Source organism: Clinocottus analis, unplaced genomic scaffold (genome assembly GCF_023055335.1).
Source record: "Clinocottus analis isolate CAN_PGR_092001 unplaced genomic scaffold, fCliAna1.0.p SCAF_39, whole genome shotgun sequence".
In the NCBI taxonomy this organism is placed as follows: domain Eukaryota; kingdom Metazoa; phylum Chordata; class Actinopteri; order Perciformes; family Cottidae; genus Clinocottus; species Clinocottus analis.
Window position 1 is genome coordinate 775,854 of NW_027176142.1, and position 17,749 is coordinate 793,602.

The 17,749-nt window shown below is 43.2% G+C and overlaps 1 protein-coding gene across 1 annotated transcript in view; it reads right to left on the minus strand.

The window, feature by feature from the left end:
- Positions 1-17,749, minus strand: part of lama5 (laminin, alpha 5) — an 87,734-nt gene that overhangs the window by 5,457 nt on the left and 64,528 nt on the right. Inside the window, exons 45-73 of the mRNA XM_068596729.1 lie at positions 16,710-16,924; positions 16,281-16,381; positions 15,852-16,035; positions 14,793-14,933; positions 14,456-14,607; positions 14,187-14,297; positions 13,668-13,779; positions 12,534-12,707; positions 10,373-10,569; positions 10,116-10,232; positions 9,541-9,695; positions 9,185-9,314; positions 8,449-8,551; positions 8,205-8,318; positions 7,908-8,090; positions 7,169-7,311; positions 6,848-7,027; positions 6,503-6,642; positions 6,108-6,267; positions 5,214-5,347; positions 4,936-5,101; positions 3,659-3,793; positions 3,411-3,562; positions 2,799-2,931; positions 2,461-2,604; positions 2,038-2,168; positions 1,780-1,944; positions 1,207-1,339; positions 1-17 (exon numbers count right to left, since the gene is read on the minus strand). The exon at positions 1-17 is cut by the window's left edge and continues 138 nt beyond it. Of these exons, the coding sequence (XP_068452830.1) occupies positions 1-17; positions 1,207-1,339; positions 1,780-1,944; positions 2,038-2,168; positions 2,461-2,604; positions 2,799-2,931; positions 3,411-3,562; positions 3,659-3,793; positions 4,936-5,101; positions 5,214-5,347; positions 6,108-6,267; positions 6,503-6,642; positions 6,848-7,027; positions 7,169-7,311; positions 7,908-8,090; positions 8,205-8,318; positions 8,449-8,551; positions 9,185-9,314; positions 9,541-9,695; positions 10,116-10,232; positions 10,373-10,569; positions 12,534-12,707; positions 13,668-13,779; positions 14,187-14,297; positions 14,456-14,607; positions 14,793-14,933; positions 15,852-16,035; positions 16,281-16,381; positions 16,710-16,924 (4,122 nt within the window). The remainder of the gene's footprint in view (positions 18-1,206; positions 1,340-1,779; positions 1,945-2,037; positions 2,169-2,460; positions 2,605-2,798; positions 2,932-3,410; positions 3,563-3,658; positions 3,794-4,935; positions 5,102-5,213; positions 5,348-6,107; positions 6,268-6,502; positions 6,643-6,847; positions 7,028-7,168; positions 7,312-7,907; positions 8,091-8,204; positions 8,319-8,448; positions 8,552-9,184; positions 9,315-9,540; positions 9,696-10,115; positions 10,233-10,372; positions 10,570-12,533; positions 12,708-13,667; positions 13,780-14,186; positions 14,298-14,455; positions 14,608-14,792; positions 14,934-15,851; positions 16,036-16,280; positions 16,382-16,709; positions 16,925-17,749) is intronic.

Below are 17,749 nucleotides of genomic sequence, written 5' to 3' on the forward strand. Positions count from 1 at the left end.
GGCTTCTTGTGCTTCCCCTGTTTGAGAGAGTTTACATTCAGTTTGTGTTCATTACTGGACACGAAGGTTCAGTTAGTTTGAGGTGAAAGCAGAATTGGCCGTGTATGGAGGTAGATTTGTGTCTTTAATTCGCGAGCACATTTCTTGTTTGTAAGTAAATTATCTGACTGCAAATCCCAAATCTTTGCTCTCAAATCAAAAATCTTTGCTCTACAAAAAAACCCGCTCTTAACAAAAAACGCTTTAAAAAAAAAAAGAACTTTGCTCTAAAAAAAAAGATGCTCCCCCAAAAAAATTCACTCTCCAAAAAAAAAATTCACTCTCCAAAAAAAAAATTCACTCTCCAAAAAAATTCACTCCAAAAATAAATTCACTCTCCCAAAAAAAAAAATTCAATCACAAAAAAAATCCACTAATCCACTCTCAAAAAAAAAATTCACTCTCCAAAAAAAAATTCACTCTCCAAAAAAAAATTCACTCCAAAAAAAAAAAAATTCACTCAAAAAAAAAAAATTCACGCTCCAAAAAAAAATTCACTCTCCAAAAAAAAATTCAATCACAAAAAAATCCACTCTCCAAAAAAAATTCACTCCAAAAAAAAATTCACTCAAAAAAAAAAAATTCACGCTCCAAAAAAAAATTCAATCACAAAAAAATCCACTCTCACAAAAAAATTTACTCCCAAAAAAAAAATTCACTCCAAAAAAAAAAATTCACTCCCAAAAAAAAAATTCACTCCAAAAAAAAAAATTCACTCTCACAAAAAAATTCACTACAAAAAAAAAATTCACTCTCCCCAAAAAAAATTCAATCACAAAAAAATCCACTAATCCACACTCCCAAAAAAAATTCACTCTCCAAAAAAAATTCACTCTCCAAAAAAAAATTCACTCCAAAAAAAAAATTTGCTCTAAAAAAAAATTCACTCCAAAAAAAACAACAACTTCGCTCTTAAAAGAACTTTCGCTCCAAAAAAAAAAAAAAAAAATTCGCTCTCAAATAAAATTCCAGTGAGTCCACCAATAGAAACTCATCCAGCAGCGCAGGCCCCGCCCACTACACCACAACTCAACTCTAACTTTTGGGATTGAGAGCAAAAAGAAACAAAAATCCACCTTCATACTGTGTGTGTGTGTGTGTGTGTGTGTGTGGGAGTGTGTGTGTGTGTGTGTGTGTGTGTGTGTGTGTGTGTGTGTGTGTGTGTACCTTGGGCTTGTTGCTGTGTTTGGGCTGGGCAGCAACGATCTGCTGAGGTTTTTTGGCAGCAGGACAGTCAAGAGGAACGTTGACGTTTTCTTTCACTTTCAGCAGGTTCAACACCTTCTGAGGATCCTTCACACTGCAGAAAGAAACACACACACATTATATAAATAAAGCTGAACTACGATATATGTAAAGCAATCATTTATAATGCAAGACACACACAACATGTTCGCAAATACAATGAACGGAGAGCTGCTTGCTAGATTTGAAGAAAAGTGGTTAAAAGATAACATATATTCAAATCAAGTACAATTATGGCAGAAGATGTTATGTTACATCAAGGGGTCAAAGGTTATTAGAAGATAAGTTAAGAACAGAAAAAAAACAACCACTGCATCTGTAAAACATGAAAATAATCTACATCTGGAGATTTCTATCAATACTTTGAATGAAGGAATGCAGATAATAAAGCTGGCGTCTTCATTTTGAGGAAGTTGGATGTTTTCTCCGTGTTTGACGACATGATGTCAACGCTTTGGGCCGAGCCGCGTCGCTCATCCGGCCAAACCTCCTCACCTCTTGATGAAAACGTTGCTGATGCATCCGGTGAGGTTGGACAGGCCGTGGTCGGGCGTCCCTCCCAGGAAGGTGCTTCCCTCCGTCGCCCCGCTGCGTCCCCTGCTGTCCAGCCGGACGCCCGCGCTGCCTTTCTCCAGCACGTCGTCCATGTACAGACGCATGCTGCAGCAACACAGAGTCCACAATGCATCGCTTTCATCTAGACGTGTGCCAACGCTTGACGGCTTCATGTTGACGTTTGATTCCTCGGCCTACCCGTTGATGTTGTTGTAGACAGCGACGTAGTGGCTGTTGTCATCGTTGTACGTCTTCTGCGTCTTAATCTCACTGTTGCCAGCTCTCACTACAACGTGGCCTTCATGCAGAAACACCTGGAACACTCCGTCCTGCACACACACACACACACACACACACACACACACACACACACACACACACACACACACACACACACACGACAGCACACCGCAGGTCAGAACTCAAGAGATCAATGCAGGAGAAACAGACATCATGGAAGACACTTTAAAAGATGTACAGACATCTAAAGATAGTGAATAAGAGCAGCAGGAGGAGGAAGAGGAGGAGGAGGAGAAGGAGGAGGAGGAGGAGGAGGAGGAGGAGGAGGAAGAGGAGGAGGAGGAGGAGGAGGAGGAGGAGGAGGAGGAGGAGGGGTCGGACCTGGTCCTGGTGGTGGAACATGAGTCCTTCTTTCTGCTCGGTCCTGAAGCCGAAGCTGGAGTAGAAGTTATCTCTGAGGCTGGGAATGTTCATCAGAGCCAAGTTCAGGTAGCTCTGACCGGAGAAATGAGCCTCACGAGCCACCTGCAAGAACACACACACACACACACACACACACACACACACACACACACACACACACACACACACACACACACACACACGCTTCAATACGAGTGGCTGCAAAGATAATGACTAACGTGTGAGCTTGATAGGACGTTGAGCTGGTGGACCCCTGCAGCTCTAGATGTACAATGCAAAGCCGTAGAAACGCTCACCAGCAGGTCGCTGTCGCAGCCGAAACTGACTCCAGAGATCTTCATCCTCTTCAGGTCGATGTGGGAGGTCTGGGCCTTCACGTTCCTGAAGCAGCCCTTCAGGGAGCCCTGCAGGGGGAACATCGCCCTCAACCTGAAGAGAGACGCAGACGTCATGCAACACCACGGAGGCAGCGCTCTGAACAAGCTAAAGCCTGAAGCTGCAGAGTTAAGATAAGATAATCCTGCATTAGAGCTACGATGCGCTCATATAATCGCTACAGCTAACTTGATGGAAATCCTCTACAGACATGTTTATATCTGCATCCACCTCATGAATGGAAGTTACAGCAAGTCCATTTTATTTGTAAAGCTCATTATAATGAATCATACATTTGTCTCAAAGGGCTTTTTTCAGACAAAATAAAATAAAATGGAAAGAAAAACATGTTTAGAAGCACCGAGAGGAGAGTTGGAATTTCATTTTTAATTTTTCAGCCTCTAAAGTTGCATCAATTTATGAATTTGCATGAAAACAGTCCAGCCGAGGCTTGTTTTTGTGTATGAACTGAAGTAACTAACACTCATTGTGTGTGTGTGTGTGTGTGTGTGTGTGTGTGTGTGTGTACTCACTTTGCAGGCATCATGTGCTCTGGGACTCCTCCCAGGTAGTAGCTGCCGCTGAACTGGGGGATGCTCTCTGTGAACTGGTGCGTGTAGAGGCCAACGCGGTTGTTCCTCACCACGATGCGGTTGGAGGGGGAACGCAGGATGATGATCTCCAGCTGAGCAACAACAACAACAACAACACGTCAACAAAGACAATAATCAATGGAAACGATGCCTTTTGAGAGCAGTGACGTTGTGTTGTTCAGACTTACAGCTTTGGGGTCGGCGTCGCTGATCATCAGGAACGGAGTTGACGGTTCTTTGGGCTCCAGCTCCACCAGCTCGCCGTTGAAGTCATAGAACACCTTCAGTCTGCCCTGAAGCACGGCCAGACACAGGAACTGGTCCTGCAGGAGGAGAGAGATGAACACGAGATGAACACGAGATGAACACGAGATGAACACGAGATGAACACGAGATGAACACGAGATGAACACGAGCAAACATTGATAACATATCCAACTATATAACTATCAGCCTCAATATCTTCATCATGATGCCTTCAATATTTACAAGATGTGAGCAGGACAAAGAGAAACATCGCTCTCTGGTGGACAAACTGTGTAACAGACACACTGATTTTAAACAGATATTGTGTATTTATTTACAGCATGTCATTTTAACTCATTGGCTAATATTTACAGCAATAATGACATATTTTTATGTTATTTAATCTGAATTAATTTCAGACAGTGTGTCTGTGATATATATATATATATATATATATATATATATATATATATATATATATATATATATATATATATATATATATATACATATATAGAAATATATATATATACATATATAGAAATATATATAGAAATATATATATATCTATATATATATAGATATATATATTTCTATATATATACATTTTTATAAATATATATATATATATATATCATTTTTTATAAATATAAATATATCAATTTTTAAATATATATATATATATATATATATATATATATCAATTTTTATATATATATATATATATATATATATATATATATATATATATATATCAATTTTTATATATATATATATTAGTATTAGCCGGCCAATTTACGTTCTGATAAAAAACATTATTAATGAATGCAAAACCGGTCCATGTGCAAAATTGATATATATATATATATATATATATATATATATATATATATATATATATATATATATATATATATATATATCAATTTTTATATATATATATATATATATATATATATATATATATATATATATATATATATATATCAATTTTTATATATATATATATTAGTATTAGCCGGCCAATTTACGTTCTGATAAAAAACATTATTAATGAATGCAAAACAATAAAAACATCAATACTAATCAATTAATCTGTCGATGAATCAGATATGTTAAATGTTATGGAGCGACAGTATTCAGTATTTATTGGTGTTTCTCTGAAGGATAACTTGGTTGTAATGGTCTCCCTGCAGAGCGTGGCGGGTGAAGTCTTTACCGCCTTGTGCAGCAGCAGCAGGACGCCGTTGTGCGAGATCAGTTTGACTTCCTGCTCAAAGCGCTGCATGCGAGCCGACTCGTCGGTGAAGGAGATCTCAGCGAAGCCGGACCCGTCAAAGTACGCCGCGTCGTTCACCCAGGCCTGAGTCAGCACCGGCTTGGACCTGTTTGAGTCCAGCAAGGAATCAAGACAGCAGGAAAGATAACGCCTCGTGCACATGGACCGGTGGTTATCACCACACCGTGTTTCAGTGGTATTCACTGAAGGACACTGACCTGCCGTACGGTTTCTCCGCTGTGGTGTTGAGCTGGAAGATGTTTTCAAAGTTGTACAGACTGAGCACTTCCTCGTTGAGCGTATCCAACTCGATGCAGCCCTTAAAGTTAGGCAGCGCGAGCGCAGGGGGCGGCTAGAGGACACAAGGAGATGACATAACCATAAAGACCATGTACAGACTCATGAACTCCTTATGACATCTGTTACAGAGGTTTCCTGTCTCCATCTCTTCTAAATGTCTCTTTCCTTTATCTGACACGAATGGAAATGGTTTTCATCATGAAATCTTGTCTCTCATGTGAAGGTTTCTCTCATGAAGGTTTCTCTCATGAAGGTCTCCCTCATGAAGGTTTTTCTCATGAAGGTTTCTCTCATGAAGGTTTCTCTCATGAAGGTTTCCCTCATGAAGGTTTCCCTCATGAAGGTGTCCCTCGTGAAGGTTTTCCTCATGAAGGTTTCTCTCATGAAGGTTTCCCTCATGAAGGTTTCCCTCATGAAGGTTTCTCTCATGAAGGTTTCCCTCATGAAGGTTTCTCTCATGAAGGTTTCCCTCATGAAGGTTTCCCTCATGAAGGTTTCTCTCATGAAGGTTTCTCTCATGAAGGTCTCCCTCATGAAGGTTTTTCTCATGAAGGTTTCTCTCATGAAGGTTTCTCTCATGAAGGTTTCCCTCATGAAGGTTTCCCTCATGAAGGTGTCCCTCGTGAAGGTTTTCCTCATGAAGGTTTCTCTCATGAAGGTTTCTCTCATGAAGGTTTCCCTCATGAAGGTTTCTCTCATGAAGGTTTCCCTCATGAAGGTTTCCCTCATGAAGGTTTCCCTCATGAAGGTTTCTCTCATGAAGGTTTCTCTCATGAAGGTTTCTCTCATGAAGGCTTCTCTCATGAACTCACCTTGAAGGAGCTCGGATATCCTCCCACGTAGAAGACGGTGTCGTCGGTCAGCAGGTTGAGGAGCCCCTGGTCTCCTCCAGCCTCCACGGAGGCTTTGGTGACTATTTGTTCCCCCTCAGAAGCTTCTGAAGACATGGACATCTGACCGTACTGCAGGATCCTGCACGCAATTCATAAAGAAAGGCAAGAGAAAGCTGATATATTTGACCAAAAGTCAATATTTTAACTTGTTTTTGCATAAATGTGTTATTTAAACAGCGTTTAGAGAAATTATACAACAGCAACATTAACGCTGGAATTGTACTCAACAAAAAAACACAATTAATCACCTACCTCAATAAGTACAACTCGACCATGTCGTCATGTGTGCAGGTGTGTGTCGCCGTGTGTCTCACCTGTCCAGCACGACGCTGTTGAAGTTCCCGTTAGCTTTGACGTCTTCCAGCATCAGCACCTCAGCGGTTTCTCCTCCAACGTTGAAGAACCAGCGCAGCCGCTTCCCCTCCAGCACCATGCCCAGGTACTCCTTACTGGACTACACACAGCACACACACAGCACACACACAGCACACACACAGCAGACACACAGCACACACACAGCACACACACAGCACACACACAGCAGACACACAGCACACACACAGCAGTGACCCACAAGAAACACAATATCTCTCCTTTCTGCACAACGCTCTCAATCATCACTGAACGTCTTGCTGGACGCCACATTGCCGGTTGCTCACGTCCTTGTTGCCGAGGTAGAAGACAAACTGTTGGTTGCTGTTGTCCTGCCGCCGCGACCGAGACGCCTCCGGCAGCGTGATGAAGAACTTCAGGGAGGTGTAGGCGGCCAGGTCGGCCAGGTGACGAGGGGTACGCACCTGCACCCCGGACGAGCCGTTGAACTTCACCGACACGCCCACCTGCACGCAGGAAGGGGAGGAGCCAAGGAGAGGTTTCAAGTTGAAGAGAGAGAGTGTGAGTGAGTGAGAGAGAGAGAGTGTGTGTGTGTGTGTGTGTGTGTGTGTGTGTGTGTGTGTGTGTGTGTGTGTGTGTGTGTGTACCTTGCTGGCGGCGTTGCGTGCCTGCTGTATCAGCTGTCGGATGCGGCTGATGTTCTCAGAGATGTTCGGCATCTGGACCGAGTGATTCTGCAGTTTGTCCAGTTTCTTCATGAGCAGAGGAATCGTCTCTCCCAGAGCGTGAACTTCAGAGAGCAGAGAGGAACTCGGATTAAACCGACATTTATGAACCAAATAAACAAAAGTTCAACTTCAAATCATGAGGCAACTAACTGCAGAGATTAAAGTAAAACCTCTATTTAAATATGAATTTTGCAACCAGTGTTGTTTGTGTTTATCCTTTGAAGCAGGTCTCTTTTTGAGATGGATCAGGGAAAATAAAAGTTAAAGAATGATATAAAATAAAGATGATGACTTATATTTAAGAAGCCGAACCCAAAAAGTTTCAAAACTATTTCAAAACAATAAATTCTTAACTCGTCTGTCAACTAATCTGTTTGATTACTGTATTATTCTATGAGAACAGATTATAGATTAAAGCTCTTGATATCAAGTTACTTTCAACAAAAAACAATAAATATACATAATATATATTATATCTACATTTATTGTTAAACAGTGTGAATGTTTTCTATCTGTGGTTTAGTTACAAGTCTCAGTCATCGTTAAAATATTTCTTTGAGAAGAAATAACATTAAAAAAACAGCAGAAAATAATCAAAACCGTGGAAGGAAGTCTTTATTTCTCAGGCAGCTTCCTCCCCTCAGCATCAGGACCGTACCGGTGTTGTTGGCGTCCGTCAGGGCGCCGTTGATGTCGTCGTTGGTGGCGTTGGCGTCTCCGTACGTCTGCTGCCATCGGTCCAGCTGCTCCTTGACGGGTCGCAGCGCGTCGTGGACTCGCGCGGCCGTGCTGTTCGCCAGACTCGCCGCTCGCTTTGACTCGTCGATCTCTTGACTCACATCTGTTCAGAAGGATGCAGACGTATTGAAATCCTGGAGAGGAAGTCAATGTGCTCACATGACGCTTGCACTTCACATGCAGAGAGGCATGCATGTGTTGTGTTGAATGTGCGTACTTGTCGTGGCGTTGAGGTTCTGCTGGATGGACATCAGGTCCTTCATCACGTCGACCTGCTTGCTTTTAGCATCGCTCAGTCGCCTCTGAGCGTCTTCCAGCCGCGGCTTCAGGTCTGTGCAGCAGAGGAAGGAACAAAAACATCTAAACGGAACTGAACAAATCTCCACTTGTACGTGATCTCATGACCTCATAGCTCTGCTGTGACCGCGATGATGACGATGATGATGAAGATGTGTGTTTACCGTCGTTGAGTTCATCGTTTAGCTTCTCGACTTCGTCCTTCAGCTCCTCGCTGTGGCTCCTCAGCGAGTCGGCGAGCTGCCCGAAGTTCTGGTCTTTTATGGTCTACACACACACACACACACACACACACACACACACACACACACCGATATTACTATGAATGTAGATTTGTGTCTTCATTACGTGAGCTTGTTTGTGAGGGAAATATCTGACTGCAAATCCAAAATCTTTGCTCTAAAAAAAAACCGCTCCAAAGATAAAAAAAAAGAAAAGCTAAACAAAAAACAAAAAAAAAACGCGGTACAAAAGAAATGCCACAAAAAAATGCTTGAGAAAAAAAAAGTCCAAAAGAAAACGCTCCAAAAAAATACGTAAAAAAATAAATTAAAAAAATGCTCCCAAAAATTTTTTCAAAAAAAAAAAAAAACACTCCAAAAAAAAAAATTCCCCCCCAAAAAACGCTCAAAATGAAAAAAGGTACATAAAAAAAAGTAACGCTCGAAAAAAAAAAAAAAAAAAATTTTAACAGATTTTTTTTTTGTTGAGTGCAAAGATTTCTTTTGAGAGCAAAGATTTGGGATTTGCAGTCAGAAAATTTACTTACAAACAAGACATTTTCTCTCGTCATAAAGACACAAATCTACCTCCATACAAGCCAAATAATTTGAAGCAAGTTGTTGGATTAGTATCTGTGTTCATACATCTTTAATGAAAACATAAGCGTGTGTCTCGCACCTCCATCGTGTCGTTAGCGGCCTTGGCGGCCATCTTGGCGGCCTCCTCTGCTTCCTTGATGCTGTTGATGATCTTGTTGTAGGCTTGTGTCACGTCCACTAGCCCGTCCTTCTTGGTTTCTGTCACCACGCTGCAGACCAACGAGAGGATTAACTTCTCTTGACTGACTTATCCGGGCAACATGAGCATTAATTAGATTATAATTCAACGGCAGTTTGTCCAAACATCACCAAACTCCAGTTTGAAACGCGCCCACAAAAGCCGAGACATAAACCAAAACCTTTCCCGGTGAGTTTTGGTCAACACAGTGAGCAACACTGTTAGCACACGGCTATGTGAGCAGCTAACTCTCTTACTTGGACAGGTTCATGGCTAAAGTGTTCAGCAGCTCCGCGTGCCTCTCTGCTTCTTCCACCAGAGGGATTTTGGACTCGGCCGACGCAAAGTTCTGCACTTTCGTAGCCAGCGGCGTCCTGGCGCCGTCCAGCTGCGCCGCCAAGCGCTCATACTCCTGAGAACGATGTTTACAGAGTGAAAGCGATGAATACCACACAACACCAACACCTGCATATTGATCTGAGATCCCTGCAGGTTTTACCTGGAGCTCCAATGAAAGCCAAAAAATATTATCTTTAAAAAATTGCCAAAAAGGCAGACGTATTTTATTCTTAATGTGACCTGGGAAGCACTTTTTTTGCTCACAATGAACAAATCATCTACAAAACATTTTCTTGTACTAACCTGAACAAATAATCCTGAACCTTAATCCCATGAAGCGGAACGGAAACTTAAAAAATCTGAACTGAAAGACGAACTTAGAGTTTCTTTTGTCTCTCCAGAAGGTAATGCATATTCATGTCATCAGGGTTCAAACACCTGCAGCTGTTAGCAGAGTTCAATGTTAAAATCTGTGTTTTGTTATATTTCTAACCTCTTTGGAGTCGTGCAGCGAGGACAGCACATCGTTGACCTGCGCCACGTCGTCTTCAGCCATGGACAGGTGCTCGCTCACCTCCTTCTGCTTGGACAGCAGGTCCTCTATGCTCCTCTGAGAGAGAGAGAGAGAGAGAGAGAGAGAGAGAGAGAGAGAGAGAGAGAGAGAGAGAGAGAGAGAGAGAGAGAGAGAGACAGAGAGTCACGTCTCTGTCCATCGCTGTCCTCACTCCACCGGCCTCGCCGATCTCTCACCTTGTTGTCCTCCAGGTTTTTCTCGTTGACGTTGTTGATCTCCGCGGCTCTGGCCGTGTTGTTCACGGCTTCGTTCAGAGCGTCTCGAAGGTCCATCATGTCCGAGTGGAAGCGGGTCAGACGCTCTCTGATGGCGGCGGCCAGGTCGCTGTTTTCTCCCTGACGACCGGCGAGCTCCTGTTGGACGCGCTCCAACACTAGAGGACACAGAGGTGAAGAGGTGAAGAGGTGACGAGGTGAAGTGGTGAAGAGGTGAAGAGGTGAAGAGGTGAAGAGGTGAAGAGGTGAAGAGGTGAAGTGGTGACGAGGTGACGAGGTGAAGAGGTGACGAGGTGAAGAGGTGACGAGGTGACGAGGTGACGAGGTGAAGAGGTGAAGAGGTGACGAGGTGAAGAGGTGAAGAGGTGAAGAGGTGAAGTGGTGACGAGGTGACGAGGTGAAGAGGTGACGAGGTGAAGAGGTGACGAGGTGACGAGGTGACGAGGTGAAGAGGTGAAGAGGTGAAGAGGTGACGAGGTGAAGAGGTGAAGAGGTGAAGAGGTGACGAGGTGACGAGGTGAAGAGGTGACGAGGTGACGAGGTGACGAGGTGACGAGGTGAAGAGGTGAAGAGGTGAAGAGGTGAAGAGGTGACGAGGTGACGAGGTGAAGAGGAGAAGAGGTGACGAGGTGAAGAGGTGAAGAGGTGAAGAGGTGAAGAGGAGAAGAGGTGAAGAGGTGACGAGGTGAAGAGGTGAAGAGGTGACGAGGTGAAGTGGTGAAGAGGTGAAGAGGTGACGAGGTGAAAAGGTGAAGAGGTGACGAGGTGAAGAGGTGAAGAGGTGACGAGGTGACGAGGTGAAGAGGAGAAGAGGTGAAGAGGTGAAGAGGTGACGAGGTGAAGAGGTGACGAGGTGAAGAGGTGAAGAGGTGACGAGGTGAAGAGGTGAAGAGGTGACGAGGTGAAGAGGAGAAGAGGTGAAGAGGTGAAGAGGTGACGAGGTGAAGAGGTGACGAGGTGAAGAGGTGAAGAGGTGACGAGGTGAAGAGGTGAAGAGGTGAAGAGGTGAAGGGGTGAAGAGGTGAAGGGGTGAAGGGGTGAAGAGGTGAAGAGGTGAAGAGGTGAAGAGGTGACGAGGTGAAGAGGTGACGAGGTGAAGAGGAGAAGAGGTGAAGAGGTGAAGAGGTGACGAGGTGAAGAGGTGACGAGGTGAAGAGGTGAAGAGGTGACGAGGTGAAGAGGTGAAGAGGTGAAGAGGTGAAGGGGTGAAGAGGTGAAGGGGTGAAGGGGTGAAGAGGTGAAGAGGTGAAGAGGTGACGAGGTGAAGAGGTGAAGAGGTGACGAGGTGACGAGGTGAAGAGGAGAAGAGGTGAAGAGGTGAAGAGGTGACGAGGTGAAGAGGTGACGAGGTGAAGAGGTGAAGAGGTGACGAGGTGAAGAGGTGAAGAGGTGACGAGGTGAAGAGGAGAAGAGGTGAAGAGGTGAAGAGGTGACGAGGTGAAGAGGTGACGAGGTGAAGAGGTGAAGAGGTGACGAGGTGAAGAGGTGAAGAGGTGAAGAGGTGAAGGGGTGAAGAGGTGAAGAGGTGAAGAGGTGAAGAGGTGAAGAGGTGAAGGGGTGAAGAGGTGAACAGGTGAAGAGGTGAAGAGGTGAAGGCGTGAAGAGGTGAAGGGGTGAAGAGGTGAAGAGGTGAAGAGGTGATCACAACGACAGCGTTGACATGATGGAAACGCTGACTTTGCTTTCTTCAGCGTCGGTTACTTTAGTTAGAAACATGGTTTCAACCTTTAAGCTGCTCTTCTACTCTAACTCTTAAAATATTGCCATTTTAATCCTGTTACATAAAGTTTACAATGTAAAAAAACAACATAAAGGATAACACAATAAACGCAAAGTCTGCAATGAAACAAGTGTAATGTGCATCTTATTTAAGCTAAACACTCTTTAATCCAATGAAAACTACTATTAAATGTGCAGTTACACCTCCAGTCGTTCCCTGTGAACATATTCTGCATCTTTTATTCTTTACCTGTTTAAATGACGCGTGTTGCTTCCCAACTTGTTTTTGCCATTGAAGTAAACGTAGAATATAAAGTAGAGAACTATCTCTTCTTTCAAAGCGACATGTTGTATTTCTGCGCAGTATCATTTATAAAACTGTGTTTCAGGTGTAAATTCTCACATTTCTGCGCCGCCGTCTTCTCTTTGTCCGCCAGCGTCCGTTGGCGGGCGCCGCTCCGGTGCCTCATCTCCCTCATCATCGCCTGCACCTCCCTCATCTTCCTCTCGCGCTCGCCGGCGTCCTGCTCGGCCTCGGAGACGTTCGGCGACGTCTGGTTCGTCATCGTCAGGATGTCTACGCAGAGCAGCCGAAAAACATGAAGGAAAAGGTTTGTGAGTTATTATCCATCACACACGGGATGTCAGCAGGAACAACGCCGTCCTTCCAAATGTCTTTTTCTTTAAGTCTTCATCTTCATCTTCATCAAACGACAGCGTCTGAAACTGTTTTTCTTCGTTGAAAGACGAAAACCAAAAGGTTTCTCCACCAGCTGCTAAATTTACTTTCATATTTAGAAGATTTTTTGTGCTGTTGTCGTTTCTACGAGACAAAAATGAAGTAAAATGTGCTTGCAACCTTTAAGCTTTTAAACACTGAGCCTCTTTTTAGGTTTCTGCTTGAAAATGACATACAAACTAAAATAACTGTGTCTCTGCGTCACTCGAGCTATTTGAATAACTTTGGAGTTAATAAACAAGTGTAATGTTAAGTTTTGCTCAGATGTGTAAATATCAGTGTAAGTGTTACTGGTTCAGAGTAAATGAAGATGACACAGAAAGAAATGTAAAGGTTCAGGTCCGCCTAGAAAAAAAAGCACTTTCAGCATGATTTTTACCTTGAAATGATGCGTTCATAAGCTTTTAAATTCTCCCAAATCCAACCTCAAGGATTTAAATGTTTCTACACATACCTGAAAAAGCACATTTCTAGCAGTATCAAAACATAAATATGATGAAATTACTTTTTTTAATGACTGAATTACAAAGTAAAGCAAAATATTCAGTTAGTTTCTCAAAGTAATAACTTAATATAGCATCTCAAAGTAATGATAAACGCATCATGTTTTGACTTCAGATCAAATATAATTCATTCTAGATTCTCATCACTTTGACCTTTGACCTTTAGGGTCTTTTTCAGTCCTCATTGGCAGGAAAGAGCTTCACAACTCTGCAGCTTCTCACGCAGCAACGCAGCTGTTGTCGTGTTGCACGAACACGTTTTCATGTGTTTCTGATGAACTCGTCTTCGTCGTACCGTTTAAGCTCTTGCTCATGTTGCTGATGAAGGCCAGCAGGTCTTCTGCTCTCTGGTGTGTGTCGTTGGTTTTGTCCCGCAGGTCACCGACACGGTCGCTCATCGCTGTCGCCTGAAAACAACACAACACAACACAACTCTCAGTTCTACACACACGCAAACAAAATAAGTATTTCATATTTGTGAAGACTTGGAACTGTTATTTTTAAAACCAGAGGAAACGACATTGTTCCTTTTTTATGTTCTAGTGAACAAAAAATAAAGTTTCTTGACAGATATAATAATGAAAATGTTCTTATGTAATTGTAAAGTAGCTAAAATAAAATAAATATCCCCATGATGGTCTTATTATGACTATATCACAATATATGAAGTGATATTCAAAACACAGTAAAAACATTGCATTGTGTTGTATTTTAGACGCTCTAACAACAACTGGAGGCATAAAGGTCCCGTGGTGTTTGCTATAATGCTACAGAGTGTGTCTGTGTGTGTCTGTGTGTGTGTCGTCACACACACCTTGCCCTGCAGTTCATCGATGTCGTCGTTGATGTTCAGGATCTCGGCATCGAGCACGTCGGCTCGAGTCCGGCTGTCATCCAGCGTGCTGTTGTAGTTCTCTATGGCGCGCTGCAGTCATGGAGACAAGCATCAGCACGGCACGGGTTAAACCACATCGTGTGCGTGTGTGTGTGTGTGTGTGTGTGTGTGTGTGTGTGTGTGTGTGTGTGTGTGTGTGTGTGTGTGTGTGTGTGTGTGTGTGTGTGTGTGTGTGTGTGTGCCCTCACAGTGATGTTCTCCAGTGACGTGTTGAGGCTGTGCAGCTGAGCCCAGGCCATGGAGCTGGCGTTCAGGCTGCTCAGCTGACCGGCGACCGAGTGGAAGTCCTCGTTCATTTTGTCGAGATCCTCCAACAAGACGATGACGCAGCTGTCACACGCTGCAAGGACACACACACACACACACACACACACGTTTACACTTCATTTTACTCAAGGTTTACAATAACACTTTCTAAGAAAGTTTTTTTTCTGGTATTTTTTCCTCTACTATGAATATTTTAGAAGTATCAGGTGTATAAATTCAACACAACGTGCATCACTCCTGTGTGTGTCCTTCTCTTACGTTCACAGTGCATGCTCTCTTGCTGCTCTACAGGTACGTTGTATTTTTGCTTGCAGGCGTCGCATTGTTTCCCCGTCATCCCGTCAGGGCAGCGGCACTCCCCTGTGCGAGGGTCGCAGCGGCCTCCTTTACAGCTGCACTCTGGAGAGAGATGTATGCTAATGATGCTAATGATGCTAATGATGCTAATGCCACCAGTTCCAGTTCTACTGCTGCTTTTACAGCTTTAATACTACAAAGGTAGATTTGTGTCTTTATTACGCGAGCAAATTTCTTGTTTGTACGTAAATTATCTGACTGCAAAACCCAAAAATTTGCTCTCAAAAAAACAAACTGCGCTCTCAAAATAAATCCCAGAGAGTCCACCAATAGAAACTCATCCAGCAGCGCAGGCCCCGCCCACTACGCCACAACTCACCTCTAACTTTGGGATTGAGAGCAAAGGTCTTTATTTGAGAGCGCGGTTGTTGATTTTTAGAGCAAATTTTTATTTTTAGAGTGTTTTTTTTTTCAAATGTTTTTTTCGAAATTTAAAAAAAAATAAAAAATTTGAAACATTTTTTTTCGAAGATTTTTTTTTGAGCGTTTTTTTTTTTCAAAGGTTTTTTTTTCAAACTTTTTTTTTTTCGAGCGTTTTTTTTTCAAACTTTTTTTTCAGCGTTTTTTTTTTCAAAATTTTTTTTTTTCAAATTTTTTTTCTCAAAATTTCTTTTTTCCAGCGATTTTTTTTTATCAAACATTTTTTTCCCGAATGGTTTTTTCAAGCGTTTTTTTTTTAAGCGTTTTTATTTTCAAAGGTTTTTTTTTTTTAGCGTTTTTTTTCTCAAGCGTTTTTTTTTTCAAAAGTTTTTTTCCCGAATGTTTCTTTTTTCAAGCGTTTTTTTTTTTCAAGCGTTTTTTTTCAACCGTTTTTTCTTTCCGAGTGTTTTTTTTCCGAGCTTTTTTTTTTCAAGCGTTTTTTTCCTTCGAGCAAAGATTTTTTTATTTGAGAGCAAAGATTTGGGATTTGCAGTCAGATAATTTACTTACAAACAAGAAATGTTAGATGCATGAACTCACTCTTGCATCCGTCGGGTCCGTAGTCCCAGAATCCCGGAGCGCACTGTTTGCAGCTCGGCCCGTTGACTCCGGGCCGGCAGCTGCAGCGGCCGCTCTGAGGGTCGCATGGCTGCACGAGGGCGGCGGAGGCGGCGCAGTCGCAGCGCCGGCAGCCGGAGCACGAGTCAAAGCCAAAGGATCCGTTCTGCGAGAAAACAACAAGTTACTCTGTTACAGCTCAAGTCTTTCACAACAGAAAGATTCATCACTGAGATAAAAGATGCGATATTGCAAAATGTCCTCATCAGACTTCTGTTTCAACAAGAAGCGTCCAATGTTTTTTTTTAAATGCGATTTGTAAATAAATGGGTTGCAAATTATATTTTTGGATCCAGAATCCACATGTAAAGACTAGACAATGTACAGAATAAACACCAGAGCAGCGCTCACCTCGCAGCTGTCGCAGCGCGGCCCGGTGACGCCGGCTTTACAGCGACAGCGTCCAGTCTGGAGGTCACATGACTCGGTGCCGCACGGAGAGCAGTTACACTCTGCAGGAAACAGAACGCACAAAAGTTACACATCTTCTGAGACGATCAGCTTCTTTACATTTAGGTATCTTTCATTTTACTTTAGTTATTTCCTTTCATATATTTATGCATATAGCATTTAATTGTACTGAATTTTGTCAGATTAGCGCCCAACACTTTACAGACAACAAATGGAATAAACTAAACACACAAAATAGAATAAAATAAAAGAAACAGTGATGACAGATATATACAAAATAATAAAAAAAATGTTTCCCCTGAAACCAGTAAAAACCAGTAAAAACCAGTAAAACCAGTAAAGTCGTCTCGTCTCCAGGTCAAAACTCACTGGTGCAGTTTTTGGCGGCGACAGCGTCGCCGTAGTAACCGGGGGCGCAGACGTCGCAGTGCGGGCCGGCGGTGTCGTGCATGCAGCCGAGGCATGCGCCCGTCAGCGGGTGGCAGTCGGTGAACAGCATGTTGGGGTCCGTGTTGTCGTGGCAACGGCACCGCTGGCACCTGCTGCCCAGCACCATGGGGTTGCCGTAGTAACCGGGGGCGCACCTGTGTCCAGGAGACATTTTTAATCCATCCATCCATCATCCATCCATCATCCATCATCCATCCATCCATCATCCATCCATTCATCCATCATTCATCCATCCATCACCCATCCATTCATCCATCATTCATTCATCTATCCACTCATCCATCCACCCATCCATCATTCATCCATCCATCATCCATCCACCCATCCATCCATCCATCCATCATCCATCCATCCATCATCCATCCATCCATTCATCCATCATCCATTCATCTATCCATCATCCATCCATCATCCATCCATTCATCCATCCATCATCCATTCATCTATCCATCATCCATCCATCCATCCATCATCCATTCATCCATCCATTTATCATTTATCCATCATCCATTCATCTTCCATCATCCGTCCATCCATTCATCCATCCATCCATCCATCATCCATTCATCCATCCATCCACCATTCATCCATCATCTATCCATCATCTATCCATCCATCCCTCATCCATCCATCCATCCATCATCATCCATCCATCCATCATCCATCCATCATCTATCCATCCATCCCTCATCCATCCATCCATCATCCATCCATCATCTATCCATCCATCCCTCATCCCTCATCCATCCATCCATCATCCATCCATCATCTATCCATCCATCCCTCATCCCTCATCCATCCATCCATCCGTCCATCCATCCTTCCATCCATCATCCCTCATCCCTCCATCCCTCATTCCTCCATCCCTCATCCCTCCATCCTTCCATCCATCATCCCTCATCCATCCATCCATCCGTCCATCCATCCTTCCATCCATCATCCCTCCATCCCTCATCCAT